Source organism: Oryx dammah, unplaced genomic scaffold (genome assembly GCF_014754425.2).
Source record: "Oryx dammah isolate SB20612 unplaced genomic scaffold, SCBI_Odam_1.1 HiC_scaffold_17, whole genome shotgun sequence".
Taxonomy (NCBI): Eukaryota; Metazoa; Chordata; class Mammalia; order Artiodactyla; family Bovidae; genus Oryx; species Oryx dammah.
Window position 1 is genome coordinate 34,115,030 of NW_024070201.1, and position 18,414 is coordinate 34,133,443.

The 18,414-nt window shown below is 45.3% G+C and overlaps 1 protein-coding gene across 1 annotated transcript in view; it reads right to left on the reverse strand.

Moving 5' to 3' along the window:
* Positions 1-14,176: 14,176 nt before the first annotated feature.
* Positions 14,177-18,414, reverse strand: part of OTOG (otogelin) — an 88,138-nt gene continuing 83,900 nt past the window's right edge. Inside the window, exons 55-56 of the mRNA XM_040258258.1 lie at positions 16,292-16,371; positions 14,177-16,168 (exon numbers count right to left, since the gene is read on the reverse strand). Of these exons, the coding sequence (XP_040114192.1) occupies positions 15,968-16,168; positions 16,292-16,371 (281 nt within the window). The 3' untranslated portion in view covers positions 14,177-15,967. The remainder of the gene's footprint in view (positions 16,169-16,291; positions 16,372-18,414) is intronic.

Genomic DNA, 18,414 nt, shown 5'->3' on the forward strand with positions numbered 1-18,414 from the left:
GGCTATATGATTTTCCACTTTCACTAGCAAAGTGAAATGAGGATTCCATTTATCCACATTCTTGCCAAAACTAGATGAGTCAGTCTTTCAGTATGTGGATGTTCTAGACGGTATGTAGTATAATCTCATTATGGTTTCAATTTGAATTTCACTAATAACAAACTATATTGAGACTCTTTACCTGTGTTTATTTGCCATCATATATATTTAAATGTCAAATGAGATTTTGTTCATGGTAGAATTGCTTTTTTAGCCTTCTTATTGTTATGTGGGTGTATTTCTGAACTTTCTGTTGTAGTTCATTGGTGTGTATATATATATATATATATATATATACCCTTAGGACCATACCCCATTATCTGGATTACTGTCACTTTATAGTAAGTTTTGAATAAAGATAGTGTAAGTTTTCCAGCTTTTATCTTTACCAAGTTGTCTTGTCTGATCTGGGTCTTTACATTCCCATATATGTTTTAGGATCAGCTTGTCACATTCTACAAAAAAAGCTTGCTGGGATTTTGATGAGAATTTCTCTTTTTTTAATTAATTAATTTATTTTAATTGGATGCTAATTACTTTACAATATTGCGGTGGTTTTTGCCATACATCAACATGAATCAGCCATGGATGTACATGTGCCCCACCATCTTGGACCCCCCTCCCACTTCCCTGCCCAAGCCATCGCTCTGGGTTGTCCCAGAGCACCAGCTTTGGGTGCCTGCTTCATGCATCAAATTTGCACTGGTCATCTATTTTACATGTGGTAATATACATGTTTCAGTGCTTTTCACTCATATCGTCCCACCCTCACCTTCTCCCGCATTGCCCAAAAGTCTGTTCTTTACATCTGTGTCTCTTTTTCTATATTGCATATAAGGTCATCGTTACTGTCTTTCTCAATTCCATATATATGCGTTAATATATTCTATTGGTGTTTCTCATTCTAGCTTACTTCACTCTGTATAATAGGCTCCAGTTTCATCCACTTCATTAGAACTGACTCAAATGCATTCTTTTTCTATAGCTGAGTAATATTCCCTTGTGTGGATCACAATAAACTGTGGAAAATTCTGAAAGAGATGGGAATACCAGACCACCAGACCTGCCTCTTGAGAAACCTATATGCAGGTCAGGAAGCAACCGTTAGAACTGGACATGGAACAACAGACTGGTTCCAAATAGGAAAAGGAGTACATCAAGGCTGTATATTGTCACCCTGCTTATTTAACTTATACGCAGAGTACATCATGAGAAACGCTGGGCTGAAAGAAGCACAAGCTGGAATCAAGACTGCCGGGAGAAATATCAGTAACCTCAGGTATGCAAATGACACCACCCTTATGGCAGAAAGTGAAGTGGAGCTAAAAAGCCTCTTGATGAAAGTGAAAGAGGAGAGTGAAAAAGTTGGCTTAAAGCTCAACATTCAGAAAATGAAGATCATGGCATCCGGTCCCATCTCTTCATGGGAAATAGATGGGGAAACAGTGTCAGACTTTATTTTTTTGGGCTCCAAAATCACTGCAGATGGTGACTGCAGCCATGAAATTAAAAGACGCTTACTCCTTGGAAGGAAAGTTATGACCAACCCAGGTAGCATATTAAAAAGCAGAGACATTACTTTGTCAACAAAGGTCCATCTAGTCAAGGCTATGGTTTTTCCAGTAGTCATGTATGGATGTGAGAGCTGGACTATGAAGAAAGTTGAGCGCCGAAGAATTGATGCTTTTGAACTGTGGTGTTGGAGAAGACTCTTGAGAGTCCCTTGGACTGCAAGGAAATCCAACCAGTCCATCCTAAAGGAGATCAGTCCTGGTGTTCATTGGAAGGACTGATGCTGAAGCTGAAACTCCAATACTTTGGCCACCTGATGCGAAGAGCTGACTCATTGGAAAAGACCCTGATGCTGGAGGGATTGGGGGCAGGGGGAGAAGGGGACGACAGAGGATGAGATGGCTGGATGGCATCACTGACTCGATGGCCATGAGTTTGAGTGGACTCCAGGAGTTGGTGATGGACAGGGAGGCCTGGCATGCTGCGATTCATGGGGTCGCAAAGAGCTGGACACGACTGAGCAACTGAACTGAACTGAATATTCCTTTGTGTATATGTACCTAACTTCCTTATCTATTCGTCTGCCAATGGACATCTAGGCTGCTTCTATGTCCTAGCTATGTAAACAGTGCTGCAGTGAACACTGGGGTACATGTGTCTGTTTCAATTCTGGTCTCCTCGGTGTGTATGCTGAGCAGTGGGATTGCTGGGTCATATGGCAGTTCCATTTCCAGTTTTTTAAGGCATCTCCACACTGCTCTCCATAGTGGCTGTACTAGTTTGCACTCCCACCAACAGTGTAAGAGGATTCCCTTTTCTCCATACCCTCTCCAGCATTTATTGTTTGTAGACTTTTTGATGGCAGCCATTCTGACCTGCCTGAGATGGTACCTCATTGTGGTTTTGATTTGCATTTCTCTGATAATGAGTGATGTTGAGCATCTATTCATGTGTTTGTTAGCCATCTGTATGTCTTTTCTGGAGAAATGTTTGTTTAGCTCTTTGGCCCATTTTTTAATTCAATTGTTTATTTTTCTGGTATTGAGCTGCAAGAGTTGCTTGTATATTTTGGAGATTAATTCTTTGTCAGTTGCTTCATTTGCTATTATTTTCTCCCATTCTGAAGCCTGCCTTTTCACCTTGCTTATAGTTTTCTTCGTTGTGCAGAAGCTTTTAAATTTAATTAGGTCCCATTTGTTTATTTTTGTTTTTATTTCCATTACTTTGGGAGGTTGATCAATAACAGTAAAGATGATCCAAAATCTTAAAAACAAAATGCAGCTACAGATAAATAGGCTAGAGACAAGAATTGATGAGAATTTCAATTGGGGTGAAATTGCCACTTTAACAATACTGAGTCTTCCAATACATGAAGAAGATATAGCTCTCTATTCATTCACATCTTTAAATTATCTCAGCAATGTTTTTTACTTTTCAGTATCTAGGTCTTGCAGGTTTCTTAAATGTACTCCGAACTCTTTTATTCTTTTTTATATTATTATGATTAGCATTGTTTTCATAATTTTATTTTCAGATTGTTGCTATTATATAGAAATATAATTGAGTTTTGCATATTGAGTTTGAATTGTGTTAACTTAATAGTTCTAGTAGCTTTTTTGTAGTTCCGTAATATTCTATACATAGATGATTATATAATTTATGAATAAAGACAATATTATTTTTGTCTTTCCACTTTGTATGCTTTTAATTTCTTGTTTTACTTTATTGCACTGGTAGAATCTCTTAGTGGAAAATATTCTGCCTCTGGTCATTAAGTGTGACATTAGTTGAAAATTTTTGATATGTCTTTATTTGGTTTAAGAAGCTTCCTTCTGTTTCTACTTTTCTGAGGTATTTTCTTTTAATGGATGGGTGTTGGATTTTGTCAAATGCTTTTTCTGTGCCTATTGAGATAATCTTGGAACTAGTTCTTCACTTTATTAATATTATTACTTGATTTTGGGATGTTAAATCAACTTGCATCCCTGAAATACTCCACTTGGTCATAGTATACAACCCCTTTTACAAGTTGCTGGATTTTGTTTGCCAATATTCTTTTTAAGGAGTTCTGCACCCATGTTTGGCTAAGTGTTAAAGAATCTGTTTGCCAATGAAGGAGACACAGGAGATGTGGGTTTGATTCCTGGGTTGAGAGGATCCTCTGAAGGAGAAAATGGGAAATCCCATGGACAGAGGAGCTTGGCAGGTTGTAGTCCACAGGGCTACAAAATGTCAGACACGACTGAGCATGCATGAATACACGCACACACCCATGTTCATGTGAGACATTAGGATGTTTCGATTTTTATCATGTCTCTGCTGTCTTTGGTATCAAGGTAATACCAGCCTTGTAAAATAATTTGGGAAGCTTTCTCTCCTTTTCTTTTTTCTGAATAGAGTTTGTGTAGGAATTTGTGTTATTTATTTCTTAAATGTTTGATAGAATTCAACAGTGAAGGCATCTGGGCCTAGGGTTTTCTTTGTGGGATAAATTTTGCTTATCAAGTCAGATTATTTATTTGATATAGGTCCTACATATTTTTTGTTCCTTTTTGAGTGAGTTTTGGTAATTGATCTTTCTCAGAATTTTTTATGTGTGACATATATCTTCAATTCATTTGGGTTTATACCTAGGAGTGGAATTGCAGGGTCATATGAAAACCCCTGAAAACTGACCCATTGGAAAAGGCCCTGATGCTGGGAAAGACTGAGGGCAAAAGGAGAAGAGGGCAGCAGGGGATGAAATGGTAGATAGCATCACTGACTCAATGGACATGAATCTGAGCAAACTCCAGGAGATGGTGAAGGACCGGGAAGCCTGGCATGCTTTAGTCCATGGAGTCACAAATAGTCAGACACGACTTAATGACTGGACAACAACAATGAAAAACATTTGATTAAAATTTTGAGAAACTACTAGGCCATTTGCAAAGTAACTGCAGCATTTTACATTCCTGATAGCAATGTATAAGGATTTCAATTTGTTCATATCCTCTCCAATACCTATTATTATCTGACTTTTTGATTATAGCCATTCTAGTGGATGCAAGAATGTGCATTTTATTTGCATTTCCTCAGTGATTAATAATCATGTTTTCGTGTGCTTATTGAACATTGATACATATTCTTTGGAGAAAGCCTATTCAGATTTTTTGCCCATTTAAAAACCTGATTTATCTGAGTTTTGTTGCTGTTGTTATTTACTATTGATGTGTAGGAATTCTTTGTTATGGATAGTTCATTATGGATACAAGTCCCTTCTCAGACATAAAGTTTGCAAATATTTTCTCCCATCTGTGGAGTGGGTTTTTTGTTTGTTTGTTTATTTTTTGTTTAACTTTTCTGATGTCTTTTGAAGAACAAAAGTTTTCATTTTGGTGAAGTTCAAGGTATCTATTTTTCTTTTGTCTCGAGCTTTTTATGTCACATCTAAGACGACTTTGCTTAACCCAATGTCATGGAAATTTACTCATATTTTTTTCTAAACCCTCTTACATTTAGGTTTATAATCCATTTGGAGTCAATCTTTGTATCTAGCGTAAGGAATGGGTTCAACTTCACTTTTTTCACATGGCCATTCAGTTGTTCCAGCACTATTTGCTGAAAAGACTATTCTCCATTGAATTGTTATGGCATGTGTGTCAAAAAATTAATTCACCATAAATGTTTGGGTTTATTCCTTGGCTTTCAATTCTATTCCACTGATCTATATGTTATTCTTACGTCAATTTGTTATTTTTGTTTTTGTTGTTCAGTTGCTAAGTTGAGTCTGACTCTTTGTGACCCCATAGACTGAAGCACACCAGGCTCCGCTGTCTTCCACTATCTCCCAGAATTTGCTCAATTTCATGTCCATTGAGTCAGTGATGCTATCTAACCATCTCATCTTCTGCTACCCTCTTCTCCTTTTGCCCTCAATCTTTCCCAGCATTGGGGTCTTTTCCAATAAGTCAGCTCTTCGATTTAGGTGGCCAAAGTATTGGAGCTTCAGCTTCAGCATCAGTCTTTCCAATGAATATTCAGGATTGATTTCCTTTAGGATTGACTGGTTTGATCTCCTCACTGTCCAAGGAATTCTCAAGTGTCTTCTTCAGCACCACAGTTCAGAAGCATCAATTTTCAGTGCTCATCCTTCTTTATGGCCCAACTCTCACATCTGTACCTGACTAGTAGAAAAACCATAGCTTTGCCTTTATTGGCCTTTGTCTGCAAAGTGATGTCTTTGCTTTTTAATACGCTGTCTAGGTTTGTCATAGTTTTTCTTCCAAGGAGCAAGGGTATTTTAATTTCATGGCTGCAGTCACCATCTACAGTAATTTTGGAGCCCAAGAAAATAAACTCTGTCACTATGTCAATTCCATGACTGCAAGTTTGAGTGTACTTGTCAACCTACATATAGGTCAATAGGCAGAGTATAAACCTTGTGGATTTTGAAGTGTTTAAGCATAACTTACATCCAATTCATTGGCTAACCACAAAGCTAAGCTATTCTAAGTACCGTGTAAGTGTAATCATGCAGTATTTTTTCTTTTGTAGCTGGCTATGTTCATTTAGCATGATGCCTTCAAGGTTCATCCTTAGCAAGTGTTAGACTTTTCTTCCTTTTTGAGGTTGAATAATATTCCATTGTATGCATAAGCACTGAGTGTTTATCCATTCATCCATCAGTGGAGATGTGGGCTGCTTCTGTGTTTTGATTATTGTGAATAAAGCTGCTATAAACATAAGTGTACAAATATCTGTGGTGTCCCTACTATGAAATCTTTAAAATATATGCCCAGAAGTAGTTTTCTGGATCATATGCTAATTTTATTTTTAATTTTAAGGGAAATCCTTGCTTTCCATAGTGGCTGTACCACTATGGAATCCCCAAGGCAAGGGCAGCAAACGAAGTGAATCTTACTAGAAAGCTCCATCTTTCTTCCTGGAGGGATTTTCATTTTATATGCTGGAGCATTTTATATGTTCACCAACCATGTGCAAACAAATGTTCAGGTTTCTCTGCATCCTCACCAATACTTGTTACTTCTTTTTTGAATAGTAGCTATACTTATGAGTATGGTATCTCATTGTGTTTTGAGTCTCATTTCCCTAGCACCTTTTCTTGTGCTTATTGGCCATTTGGATATATACATTTCTTTGGAGAAATGCCTGTTCAAGTTCTTTGCCTTTAAAAAATATGGGTTTTTTTTTGTTGTTGTTGTTGTTTTTGAGTTACAGATGTTCTATATATATTCTGGATTCAGCCATTATTTCTTTTCTTTCCTTTCTTCTCTCCTTCAAGGCCTTAAATTACATGGATTTTAAAGTCTCTTCATCAGGCCACTGAGGCACTATTCATTTTTTCAGCCTATGATTTGTTTTTTGTTTTTTGTTTTGTTTTGTTTTGTTTTTTCTTTACAATTCTGTATTGGTTTTGCCATACATTGACATGAATCCACCACGGGTGTACATGCGTTCCCAAACATGAACCCCCCTCCCACCCCCCTCCCCACAACATCTCTCTGGGTCATCCCCGTGTACCAGCCCCAAGCGTGCCGTATCCTGCATTGGACATAGACTGGCAATTCGATTCTTACATGATATTATACATGTTTCAATGCCATTCTCCCAAATCATCTCACCCTCTTTAGATATTTTCTCTTATTATGTCTTCAAGTTCACTGATCTTTTCTTCTGAAATCTCTAATTTATTCTTAACTTCATTTAACATTTTGTGTTTTCACCTCTGAAAGTTCCATTTTCTTTATTTATATCTTTCTTTTCTTTTCCTTAGTAGTTTCATATTTTCCTGTGCTTTTCGAACATATTTGTAATAGCTATTTTAAACTGCTTGTCGGCTTTTATCATCACCTTTGTTGTTTCCTGTCTGTTTCCATTGAACTGATTACTGTCATTGTTATGAGTTTCATTTTCCAGCCTCTTTGCATGCCTAGTAATTCTTAATTGAATTCTAGACATTATTATGTTGTCACATGTCTGGATTTTTTTCTAAAGAATATTTAGACTTTGTTGGGTCTTATAGTTAACTTACTTGTGTAACAACATGATCAGTTTGAGGTGTGTTTCTGTGCTTGGTTAGGGTAGGCTTAGGGTAGGATTTACTCTAGGGTTAGTGTTTACTCATTCCTATTTCTATTTATCCAGTCCTATTTCTAAGGGATGACCCTTTCTGGAGAGTCAGTAAAGCACACTGATGTTCAATGAGTCTCTTCACTCTGACTGGTCAGCACTTGAATTTCTCCCAGCCCTGTATAAGCTCCAGGAACTGCTCAGTTGGCATTTAATTTATAGTTCTCCACTCAACCTTATGAATGTGCACCCTACATGTGTACACTTAGTATTCAGCAGCAGGCTTAATCTATGCAGGTTTCTGGAGCTCTTTCTCTACAAAGCAACCTCTGCTCTGGTAGTCTGCCACGCAAATTCCAGCTGCCTCAGACTTTCTGAATTTGATCTCTGTCTCCTCAGCTCAGTGGGACCACCATACTCCTCCAGGGCTTCCCCCTCTTTGTTCCAGGAAATACCTCCAGGAAGAAAGATGGAGCTTTCTAGTAAGATTCACTTAATTTGTTGCCCTTGCCTTGGGGATCCCAGCCCTGCACTGCTTGTTGTCTGATGTCTGAAGACACAAATTTCTTGTATTTTGTCTGATTTTTCTAGTTGCTTATAATTGCCAGGCAAATTAGCAATTGCAGAGTATTCTGTTGTGAGGTCATGAATGTTTTCAATTGCTAAAACATACATGTTTTTTGACTGTGTTTTTACATATAAGCCTCCTATTCTGTGGATACATAAATATCCTGGGAATGTTAATAAGAAAACTATTCATGTCCTTCTTGTTTCTTGAATTAGTGGTATTTCATTGAGGGAATTTTCCCCTGCTATCTCAATTTGGGCACTATTTTTGTCCAAATAGCCAGTGAGTTTTAATTGACTGATAATACTTATAATAAAAGTCAAGATTAATTAGAATTGGCACCCTGTGGGGTTCCCCAGCAACTATGTAGGTGGAAAGTGGGGAGAAACATACCATATCATTCATTCATTGGGTGATGCTGGTTCCTCTTAGGAAAGGATCACAAGGATGTTTCCCACATAGGAACTTTTAAAGTCTTTGCATAATTCTCATAACTATTATTATTCCAATTTTACAGTTGAAGAAACTGAAGTTCAGAGAAGTTCAGTAACTTCCCAAAGTCACAAAACTAGTAAATGAAGCAACCATAACTGGAAAGCAGTCTGTCCAACCTGTACGCTGTGCTTCACAGTTTTCAGAAATGTCATATATCTGACCTATTGATGGAATTATTTCATATTTTTCATTACAGGTACATAATTTTCTAGTTTAAATTTTTTCTTTGTCATTTCATATGGCTTTTTTGAGTAATCTGAGCATAGTCAGGCCATTAATGTTTTTAATCTTGAAACTATACCCCAGAATATGTTTCCATATTATAAACTGCTTAAGTTACATTTTTCTTTAAGTGAAAGTCCATGGTGGAACTACTGAGACAAAGGAATAGACAGTTTTTGAAGGACTCCATACTTTAATAAATATTTCCTGAATTTTATCAAGACAGTTCCATCAAGCAGTGTATAAGCATGCCAGCTACTCCATGGAGTGTAGCTTTAATTGGTATCTTTGAAGACCCAAAGTTTCTAAAATGTCTAATGGCGGAATTTGAGGCACAGTGACATATGGGCAGAGGAGATATTTTTGGGAGCAGTCCTTTCCCTGTACCTCCCAAATCCCTTGCAGACCCCCTTTCTCCTCAGGCAGCCCCTCCTGCACATGTTGGGGGCAGGGCCTGGGCTAGGGGCACCTCTGCCAGGATCCTGCTGATCTATGTTCTTGTCTGACACTCAGCAGCTGTCGCAGAGGCGTGGGCTGCAGGCGCTGTTCCCCATGGGCCGTGTGCAGGCTGCAGGCCGGGGATCCTTTCCCGCCTAATCCGAGGGGCACTGGCGGTGGGGAGGGAGACAGCTGGGTGTAACTGATCTGCAAAGGAATGGAATGGTGCAGGCCTCCCAGTGCTGGGCTGGGCGTCTGCAGGCTGCCCTCCCCAGCTGCCAAGCCTTTAACCCTTCCCTCTCTTACTCCTCGCTCCCCTCCATCCTGGGAGTGGATGTCGTCCAGTTCGACCAAATCCCAGGAACATCCCCGGGTTGGGTCTGAACACCTTGCAGAGGAGCCAGCCTTGTGTCAGTTACTGTTGGAGAGGCTAGAGCAGGAGCAAGAGGCTCAGACCCTGTCTCAGAAGGAGACAAAGCCCCAGCAGGTGTCTCAGACAGCAGTGGAGACAGAGACTGTGAGGTGGAAGCTGGGAGGCCTGGCTTGGGTTGGAGCTCAGGGAAGACTCCCTGGAGGAGGAAGTGAAGCGAGCACTGGGTTTGGAGTCATTTGATTCTTCCTCCACCTTTGCTCACTTTGCAGTGAGAACTTGTATAAGTCACTCTCTCTCTAGGATCTATTTGCTGCTCCTGAAAATGTGGGATTTGAAGCTGATCTTTAAGGTTCTGTCCACAGTGGTAATAGTAGCTCTATTCAACATCTACCATAGGCCAGGGGCTTTATCCAGAAGCATTCTCACCATCACTTTGCCAGATTCTCCCATTTTAGTGACAAGGAAACTGAGAATTTGGGGAGAAGGAATCACACAGCTGCTCAGAGACAGAGCCTGGCCCCATAGTCCAGGCTCTTCCAAGGCCTCCTGTTCTGTCTTCATCTCCAATAGTCTGTAAATGGTGGCCGAGTTCAGGTAGAGTGGAGGCCGGGTGCACCGCAGGCTGGGCCCCAGAAGAGGCAAAGGCTAGCAATGAGTCTTGGAGCTCCTGGATGAAGGGCAGGCTGCGGCTGGGTGGGACTCCCGGCCCCTTTTATTCTTCTGTTCTGGGCGCAGCTGGGCCGAGATCTCCTGGCTCAGCCAGGCAGCCTCACACAGGGTCACGGCCTTTGCAGTTGTCCAGCCCATTCCCATCCATGAGCTCACTTGACCCTCATGCCAAGCTTAGGATGCAGAACCTGTCAGCCCTCTTCACAATGAGGGATGGAGGCTTGAAATTTTCCAGCATTCCTATAACTGGTAACTAACCGAAGAGAGACTAGAGCCCTCTTTCCACTGTCCCCTCTGGCCTCCTAGAGAAGGGGCTGGAACACTAGCTACCAGGCACCCCACGATCCTCTTCATGCTCTTGTTCCTCTAGAGTTAAGAAGGAAAGTATGAGTGTGGGCTCTGGAGTTGAGCAAGCATGGGCTCAAGTTCTGCCTCCTCACTCTCGAGCTGTGCAGTTGCTTAACCTCTCTGAGCCTTAGCTTCCTCCTGTGTTGTAAATGAGATATGGGTGAATAATAAATACACGCTGGAGGCTGGCCTGCCTCCCTCTTCCCTGAGCAGAGCACAGACACAGGCTGGCATGGGACACCCCAGGGAATCAGAATGTAGGGCTGGGGGCAGGGGGTGGTGCTAAGGGCCACAGAAGGATCCTGTGGGCTGGAGTTTTGCAGTGAGGTAGGAGTCTAGGCTGGTCTGAAGGGCGAGAGGAGCTGCTTAGAGGGAAGGAGGACAAGGACATTCCGGGTGAGGCACAGGCCACAGGCAGAGGCGGGAACAGACATGGTGTGGGAGGAACGGAGATGGAGTTTGGATTTAGCTGCCTGGGGAGGACACTCAGCCCTGAGGGAGGTGGGTCTTCATGGAGAATGAGAGCTGAGAAACAAGCCCAGAGGATGCTCAGTTCTGGAGAACAAGTTCTCCAAGGGTGCAGGGGCTGTACCAGCACCCACCGTATTGCCCACCTATCGCCCCCGCCCCTACCCCCATCCATTGGTTGCCCAGACCTCTGGGCAAACGGCCGGGTAGGGTATGGTTCCAGCTTGGGAAAGACAGCTGGGCAGGCCTCCTGCCTGCTGCAGGGGATTAACTGGCACTGCCACGGTATGTGGGGGGCACCTGGCTCCCAGCTCAGCCCACCCCATACCCTTTAACTTCTTGCTGCCTGGGTCCTTTGCTTTCACGTTTAAAGGCATGTTATTTCTCTTTTTTCAGGGCCCTGTTTTAGACACTGGGGGCACAGAGATGAATAGAGATCCAGGGCAGGGTCTATCCAGCCAGAGGCAGCTTTGTCGATCACTGTCTCTCCTTGTTTACCCATGGGACCTCTAAGAGCCTAGATCTCTTTCCCAGCGAAACACTTCTCTCTCCACTGGCTCCTTCCAGAATACATGGTCAAATTACTGCCCTCCTCAAACCAGCAAACAAGCAAACTTTCCTTTGACCTTATGCCCTATCTCTTTTCTGTTTCCTCAGCCAAACTCCCTAGCATTGTCCACATTATCTCTACCTCCTCACTGAGAAGACACCGTCCACCAGACCCACCTCCACTTCTTCCTGAGCATACAGCTGGACCACGTCTCCCAGCCACCCTTGCAGTTAGGTGTGGCCATGTACATGAGTTCTGGCCAGTGGGATGTGAGTGGAAGAGAGCCAGACACATTCAGTCCTGCTCCCTCAAACCTGCAGTACATGCTCCCTGCACTCCTCCTGGGTGCAGACAAGCACAGCACTTTTTAAAGGCTCGTGCTGAAGACAGTAGACCCTCAAGACAGAGGAGCCAGGGTCTCTGAATCATTTTGGATGTGAGGTTCTAGCTACACAGGAACACCTACTTTTTGTTTTCCATAGTAAGAAAGAGATAAACTTCTATCATGTTTCAGCCCAAGAAAAGATCTGAGTTGGTATTCATTAAAAAAAAAAAAAAAAAAAGGAGTTGGGTCCTCCTGCTTCTCCATCTTCCCATGTTGGAAAACCCAAGAAAGCAAGGAAGAGGGGACCTGGAATTCTGAAAAGAAGGTTGGAAGAAGGAAACACTCTGCTCTGAGATTTCCTGGGCAAGATATGGCCAGTGAACTTACTCAGGCAGCATTTAACCTTCACCTTGAAGTTGTTCCTTTTTGGTTTGGGGCTATGTTTGCAATTGGCTTCCCCTAAACCACCACAAGTATGTGAGGCTTCAAGGCTCGTGTGGTCAGAGGCTTAGGGATATATAAAAGTCAGGGCCACAGGTGGGCGAACAGGCCCGAGATCTAGGCCTGGGGGAGAAGCCTGAAGCTGGGGCAGGTGCTGACACAGCTGATGGGAGAGGCAAGGAAAGGGTTAAGGAGTCTGAGAGCAGGATTGGCTCCCCTCTAAGTGAGGGCAGTAAAATCAGCATGTCGCCTCCAATTTGCTCCGGCCTGACCTTGAACGTGAATCATTCCATCACAATGTCCTTATTGATTTCCACAGGAAGAGGATTAAGCCCAGAAAATCAGGGCGGGAACTTGAGCCTGAAGCACGGAAAATGGGATAGTTCTGGAGCTCAAAACCCCTCGTGTTGGCAAATACGTCACAGGGGGCTGCAGGCTGGACGGCCGCCCAGCTCGGCTACCAGCTTTCTGATGGCCGGGTCCTGGGCTTCTGTTTCCTTACCTGTTTGGTGTGTGGCCTCCAGGGTTCCTCAAGCTTTAAGTCATGTGCAGAGAGTGGGGAGGAAACCAAGGATGGGGGAGATGCTATAGATATGCCTTGAGGCTCTTCGGGGGTGGTCACTTCAACCTTCTGTATGCAACGGCAGTCTCTGGGACCCTCAGAACCCAAAAGGCTATTCCAGAACCAATGCTGACATGGAACCAGCCGGCCCAAACAGCCAGGAAGGGCCTCCTTAGTCCTAAAAACCCTTCAAGGGAATGAGAGGGATATGGTGGGTAGGTGGGGTGTGTGTGTGTCTGTGTGTGTGTGTGTGTGTCTGTGTGTGTGTCCCTGCATAGGTGCATAAAGGAAGCAGGTCATTCTCTGGGAACTGACCCACAATTTCCTTCTTTCATTGAACATATCCTGAAAAGCCAACCATACCAGTTTATTAAAAGGCTATATAGTATTCTATAGTGGAGAAGGAAACGGCGACCCACTCCAGTATATTTGCCTGGAAAATCCCATGGGCGGAGGAGCCTGGTTGGCTACAGTCCATGGGATCGCGAAGAGTCAGACACGACTGAGCGACTTCACTTTCATTTTTCATTTTCACTCATTGGAGAAGGAAATGGCAACCCACTCCAGTGTTCTTGCCTGGAGAATCCCAGGGATGGGGGAGCCTGGTGGGCTGCCGTCTACAGGGTCGCACAGAGTCGGACACGACTGATGCGACTTAGCAGCAGCAGTATTCTATGGTGTGACTGTACTAGGTTATTTTAATCATTCCCTAATGATAGGCATTTAAAATTATCCATTTTTTTTAACTTAAGACAATGTGCCATAAACATCCTGGCACATGCCTCTTTTTAGGAATTACTTCTTTAGATGCTGTGTTTGTTTCCTGAAGCTGTAACAAATTACCATAAACCCCAGCCTCAGCTTCTATCATTGCATCTCTTCTGACACTTATCCTGCTGTGATTCCGGTGGGCCCACCTGAATAATCTAGGATCATCTCCCCACCATAAGATCCTGAACTTAATCACATCTGCAAAGCCCCTTTACCATGTAAGGGACACATTCAGAGGCTCCAGGCACTGACATGTGGATGTTTCTGGAGGACCGCTGCTCACCACAGCTTCCTAGAAATAAGATGACTGAGTCAAAGGGTATGTGCATTTTTAATGTAAACCAACATCTCATAATTGTATCAATGAACACTCATATCAGCATTATGGGTACTGGCTTCTTGAATGCCATTGAGCAGTGTTGATTGAGGTTTGACATCCTCACCTTTCACGATCTTCCCCCAGTGCAGAGCAGGAAGCATGCTGGTTGGTGATTCACTTCTTGTTAATCTTTCACTCATGTCTTAGCCTAAAAGAGCTGGTTCACCAGGAAGAAGCTAGGGGAACAGGACTGGGAGTTTTAGCCATAGAGTTGGGGTGGGAGGTGGGTTTCCAGGAGAAGCAGGCAGGAGGGGGTACCTGGGTGGGGATGGAAACCCAGGAACACTGTGACTCCAGAGATCAGTGTGACCATCATAATGTGTGGCCACCTGTAAGTGTGTAGTGAGGGTGGGGCAGGAGAAGTCAGGGTGACCTCCAGGGTCCTAAAATAGGGTCTTGTCTTCAGAGTTGAAATGCCTTCAGATTCAAAGCAAACCTGACATCTTCAGAGATGCCCAGAGGCCTGATGGGTTCCTGTGGTTTACTGGATATACAAACAGAGTACAGATACAGGAACAAAGAGGCTGCAGGAACAGCTGGGGACCATCCTGGCACAGGGCCCTGATCCCAAGGGCGCCAGGGCAGCCACATGTCTCCAGACATACAGGGCAGTGCTGGGGTCAGAACACCCTCATGTTCATACCCTTAGGACCCAGCAGCACAAAGTGGCATGTGGTGGGGTGTGGAGGGAGCCCCAGGCTGGCTTTAGGAAGGACGCTGTGGTTCAGAGACCAGGCTCTGACAGGCTCAGAGATGGCTACACACGTGTCAGGCCTCACTTCCCACTGACCATTGCTCTCCTACTGGACAGTCTCATGAAGCAGAGAGCTGGGCACTGGCAGAGCTAGGAAACCCACACTTGGGCTGCTCCAGAGACCATGTACTTGGAAAAAAGGCACACGGCAGAGCCAGGTTCTGCCCTTGCAGGCTGAAGGTATCATTAAACACCCTAAGGCCCTTGGAGGGATGGGCTGTGCAGCCACATGGGGCTGAGTGGAGCTGGACCCTCACGGAGGGTCCTCCCATCACACCTCACCAGAGCCACTTGCCAGGGAGGTGGTTCGGGGGGTGAGAGTGGAGGTGAGTGTGGCCTTGTTCTTCTAAGTCCTTTCCTGAATTACAAGATCAATGACAGAATACCAGGGCTCCCCTCTCTGGGCTATGGGAAACTTGAAGGTCACTGAACACATTCCCCAGGCTCTGGACCTGACCTCACAGATACTGGTGAGAGCGCATGGACTTGGGAACCCACCCGCTTTGCTTCTGGGAAGCCCTCCTGGACAGCACTGCGCAGATACAGGTGTTGCAATTAAAGCCCTCTTTCCTTTTACTGAGTTTGTGGTTCTTCCATGGTCCAGAGGGCCAAGGAGGAGGATGGGTCATCAGATCCAGGCTCTCTGCTGGGTCTTGGGTACAGCCTTGGTCCCAGCTTCTCAGGAAAGCTGTCTCCTCCTCCACCAACACTGCAGCCAGAGTCTCCAGTGACAGAGGGCCCTTCCCAGACCTCAAGCCAGGGACAGAGTTGAACTCCTTGACCCCCAAGCTGTGGCACTCTCCCACATGTGGAGGAGGGAGAGGCAGGATGGGCCAGTGTGGCCGGTTCTGGTCGCTCTCTGTGCTCTGCCCACCATTCCACCCTCAGCACATACCAGCTCTCCATACTTTTAGTGCCCCCCCACCCACCCTACACTAGGCCAGCCAGAGCAGTGGTCCGGCCAGCCCCTGCCCCCAGGCCTCAGGACCACTGGCAGGCACAGTCGGTGGGCTCCTGCAATGTGTAGGGCACCCAGGTGGCATTGGTGGCACAGAAGAGCTGCACGGAGCGCCGCTGTAGGCCCACCTCGCGGCAGCACTTGCAGAAGCGGGCGTAGGTATTGATGTTATAGTTGTAGATGCTGGCGGACGGGCACCTCCCATCACAGGACACTAGGTTCACCTGGAGATAGGCAGGCCAGTGAGGCAGCCTGTGTGGCTTCCTTCCCCTCAAAGCTCTCTCCATTCCTATATTCGGTTCACCCCCACCCCACCCCACCCCCACCGTCTTGCCAGGGCCACGCACAGGGGTGTTGCTCCTGCATTCATTCTTGCGGATGGTCATGCGGATTGTCACCTTCTTGCAGGAGCGCCCATCCTCTTTACCTGGGGGGACAGGGTGAGTGAGGCAGCTACGGCTAAGGAGTGCTCCCAGGGCTGCAGGCTGGGCCAGACTCGGGGGGTTAGTGTCATGCTGGAGGGCCCCTCCACTAGTGTTAGTGCCCCACATTAGAGCCCCTCCCAATCAGAGGAAAAGCTTGTGACCCAGTGCTCTGGAAGGAGTTGGAGGCAGCCAGGCGAGGGAGACGGTGAGACAGAGAAGGATGCCTGAGACGGCCTGGGGACTCTGGGCTAGAGGAGAGGAGGATCTGGGGACAAAGCAAGCTGCCCCTCTACCCAAGCCCCAACACCTGTCTCTAACCCACTGGTGACCCTGGGTGTGTATTCTCCCCTCTCTGAGCTTTTGTTCAAGCATTCAGATTTTGCAGTTTCTGTAGTGAATGGAAGCCCCAGTCCCTAGCATAGTCAATGCTTGCACACAGCAGGATCACTCGGCTTCCATAGCTATCAAACAAGACAGGCCCACCTCACAGGGCGATCGCAGAGATAGAAACTGATAAGCATGGACCATGCTTATCATGGTCCATGACACACCCTCTTCTTGGACCATGCTTCCTACAACCAATCACATGGCCCATGCACACCCTCACCTGCTCAAATATTCCCTCACTAAGGCCTTTCCTGATCCTCTTCTTAAACGACAGCATCCTCCCTCCACCCAAGCTCCTTCCCTGATCCCTCCCTTCCCTATTTCTACCCAGGGCACTGTCACCATCCTGAGAGACAGATTTGAAATGATGCTCTTGACACCTAAGCTTTAGGGTCTTCTTTTGCACAGGCTGCTTCCACAATTTGCCATGAGTTCTCATTCTAAGTAAATCTTCACTCTTGTAAGTTTGGGATCCTTTTCTTAATGAAGCCCACCCCCAAGTGCATAAATTTTAACCCCCATAAAACCAGTTACATCCATCTTACAGTAGTTTTACTTGCCATTCTGTCTCTCCCACTAAGCAATATGGCTTCCCTTGTGGTTCAGCAGGTAAAAAGAATCTGCCTGCAGTGCAGGAGACCTGGGTTCAATCCCTTGGTTGGGAAGATCCCCTGGAGAAGGGAGAGGCTACCCACTCCAGTATTCTGGCCTGGAGAATTCCATGGACTGTATAGTCCATGGGATCGCACAAAGTCGGACACGACTAAGTGACTTTCACACTTTCTTTCACTCTCCCACTAAAATGTCAACTCCCTGAGACTGTGTCATTTTTGCTCTATCTACAGGGCCTAGAACAAGGCCTGGTGTAGTGGTGCTAAACAAATATTTGCCAGATGCATAGACTCCCTCTGTGACCCCAGTGTGCCCACAGGAAATGGGGTGGAATCCTCTCTTCCGGCCTCTGGGCTTCACCACAGTGGGTTTCTGACCACACCTGCTGGAGGTCTCTTAGCCAGAGCTAAGTTCACTTTTTCCTCCTTCTCTGCTCCCAGGAAGCACAAGAACCAAGGGCTGTCCTGGTCGTGGCGTCAGGGTCCTGGACTGAGACCAGCTGAGTGACCAGCGGGAGCAAACCACTGGGCATTGGTGGGCATGCGGTGCCAGGAGAGCGGGCACTGCTGAAGCATCCCCATGCAAGCCCAGGGTGCAGCCCGCTACCCAGCATGCACTGCGGGCCTTATGGCCTTTGCCAGAGGCAGGGAGCCGGGGCACCATGCCTCCCTCCCCGACCCCCAGGGCTTGGGGCTACCTAGCAATAGGGACATTGTCAGAAATAGCAATGCAGCTACATGCCTCCAGTCCCATGGGCTTCCGAGAGGAGTACCTGGGTGGCAGTGGACAATAACACGTGGAGGAGAGGCGGGGCTAATGGGGACCACGGGAAGCAGGGTCCCCGGGAAACCTGGGGAGAGGGACATGGGTCACAGGTCACATGGAACATCTGGGATATTCAGAGAACATGAGCTGTGCCAGGAAACAGAGGCACAGGGGTCACCACAGAGTTGTGATCTCAGGGAACAGAGATCAGCCAACGAGGCACTGAGCTCAGTGTCCATGGAATATGTGAGTTGGAAGGGTCCCATATCCTACATCCCTCC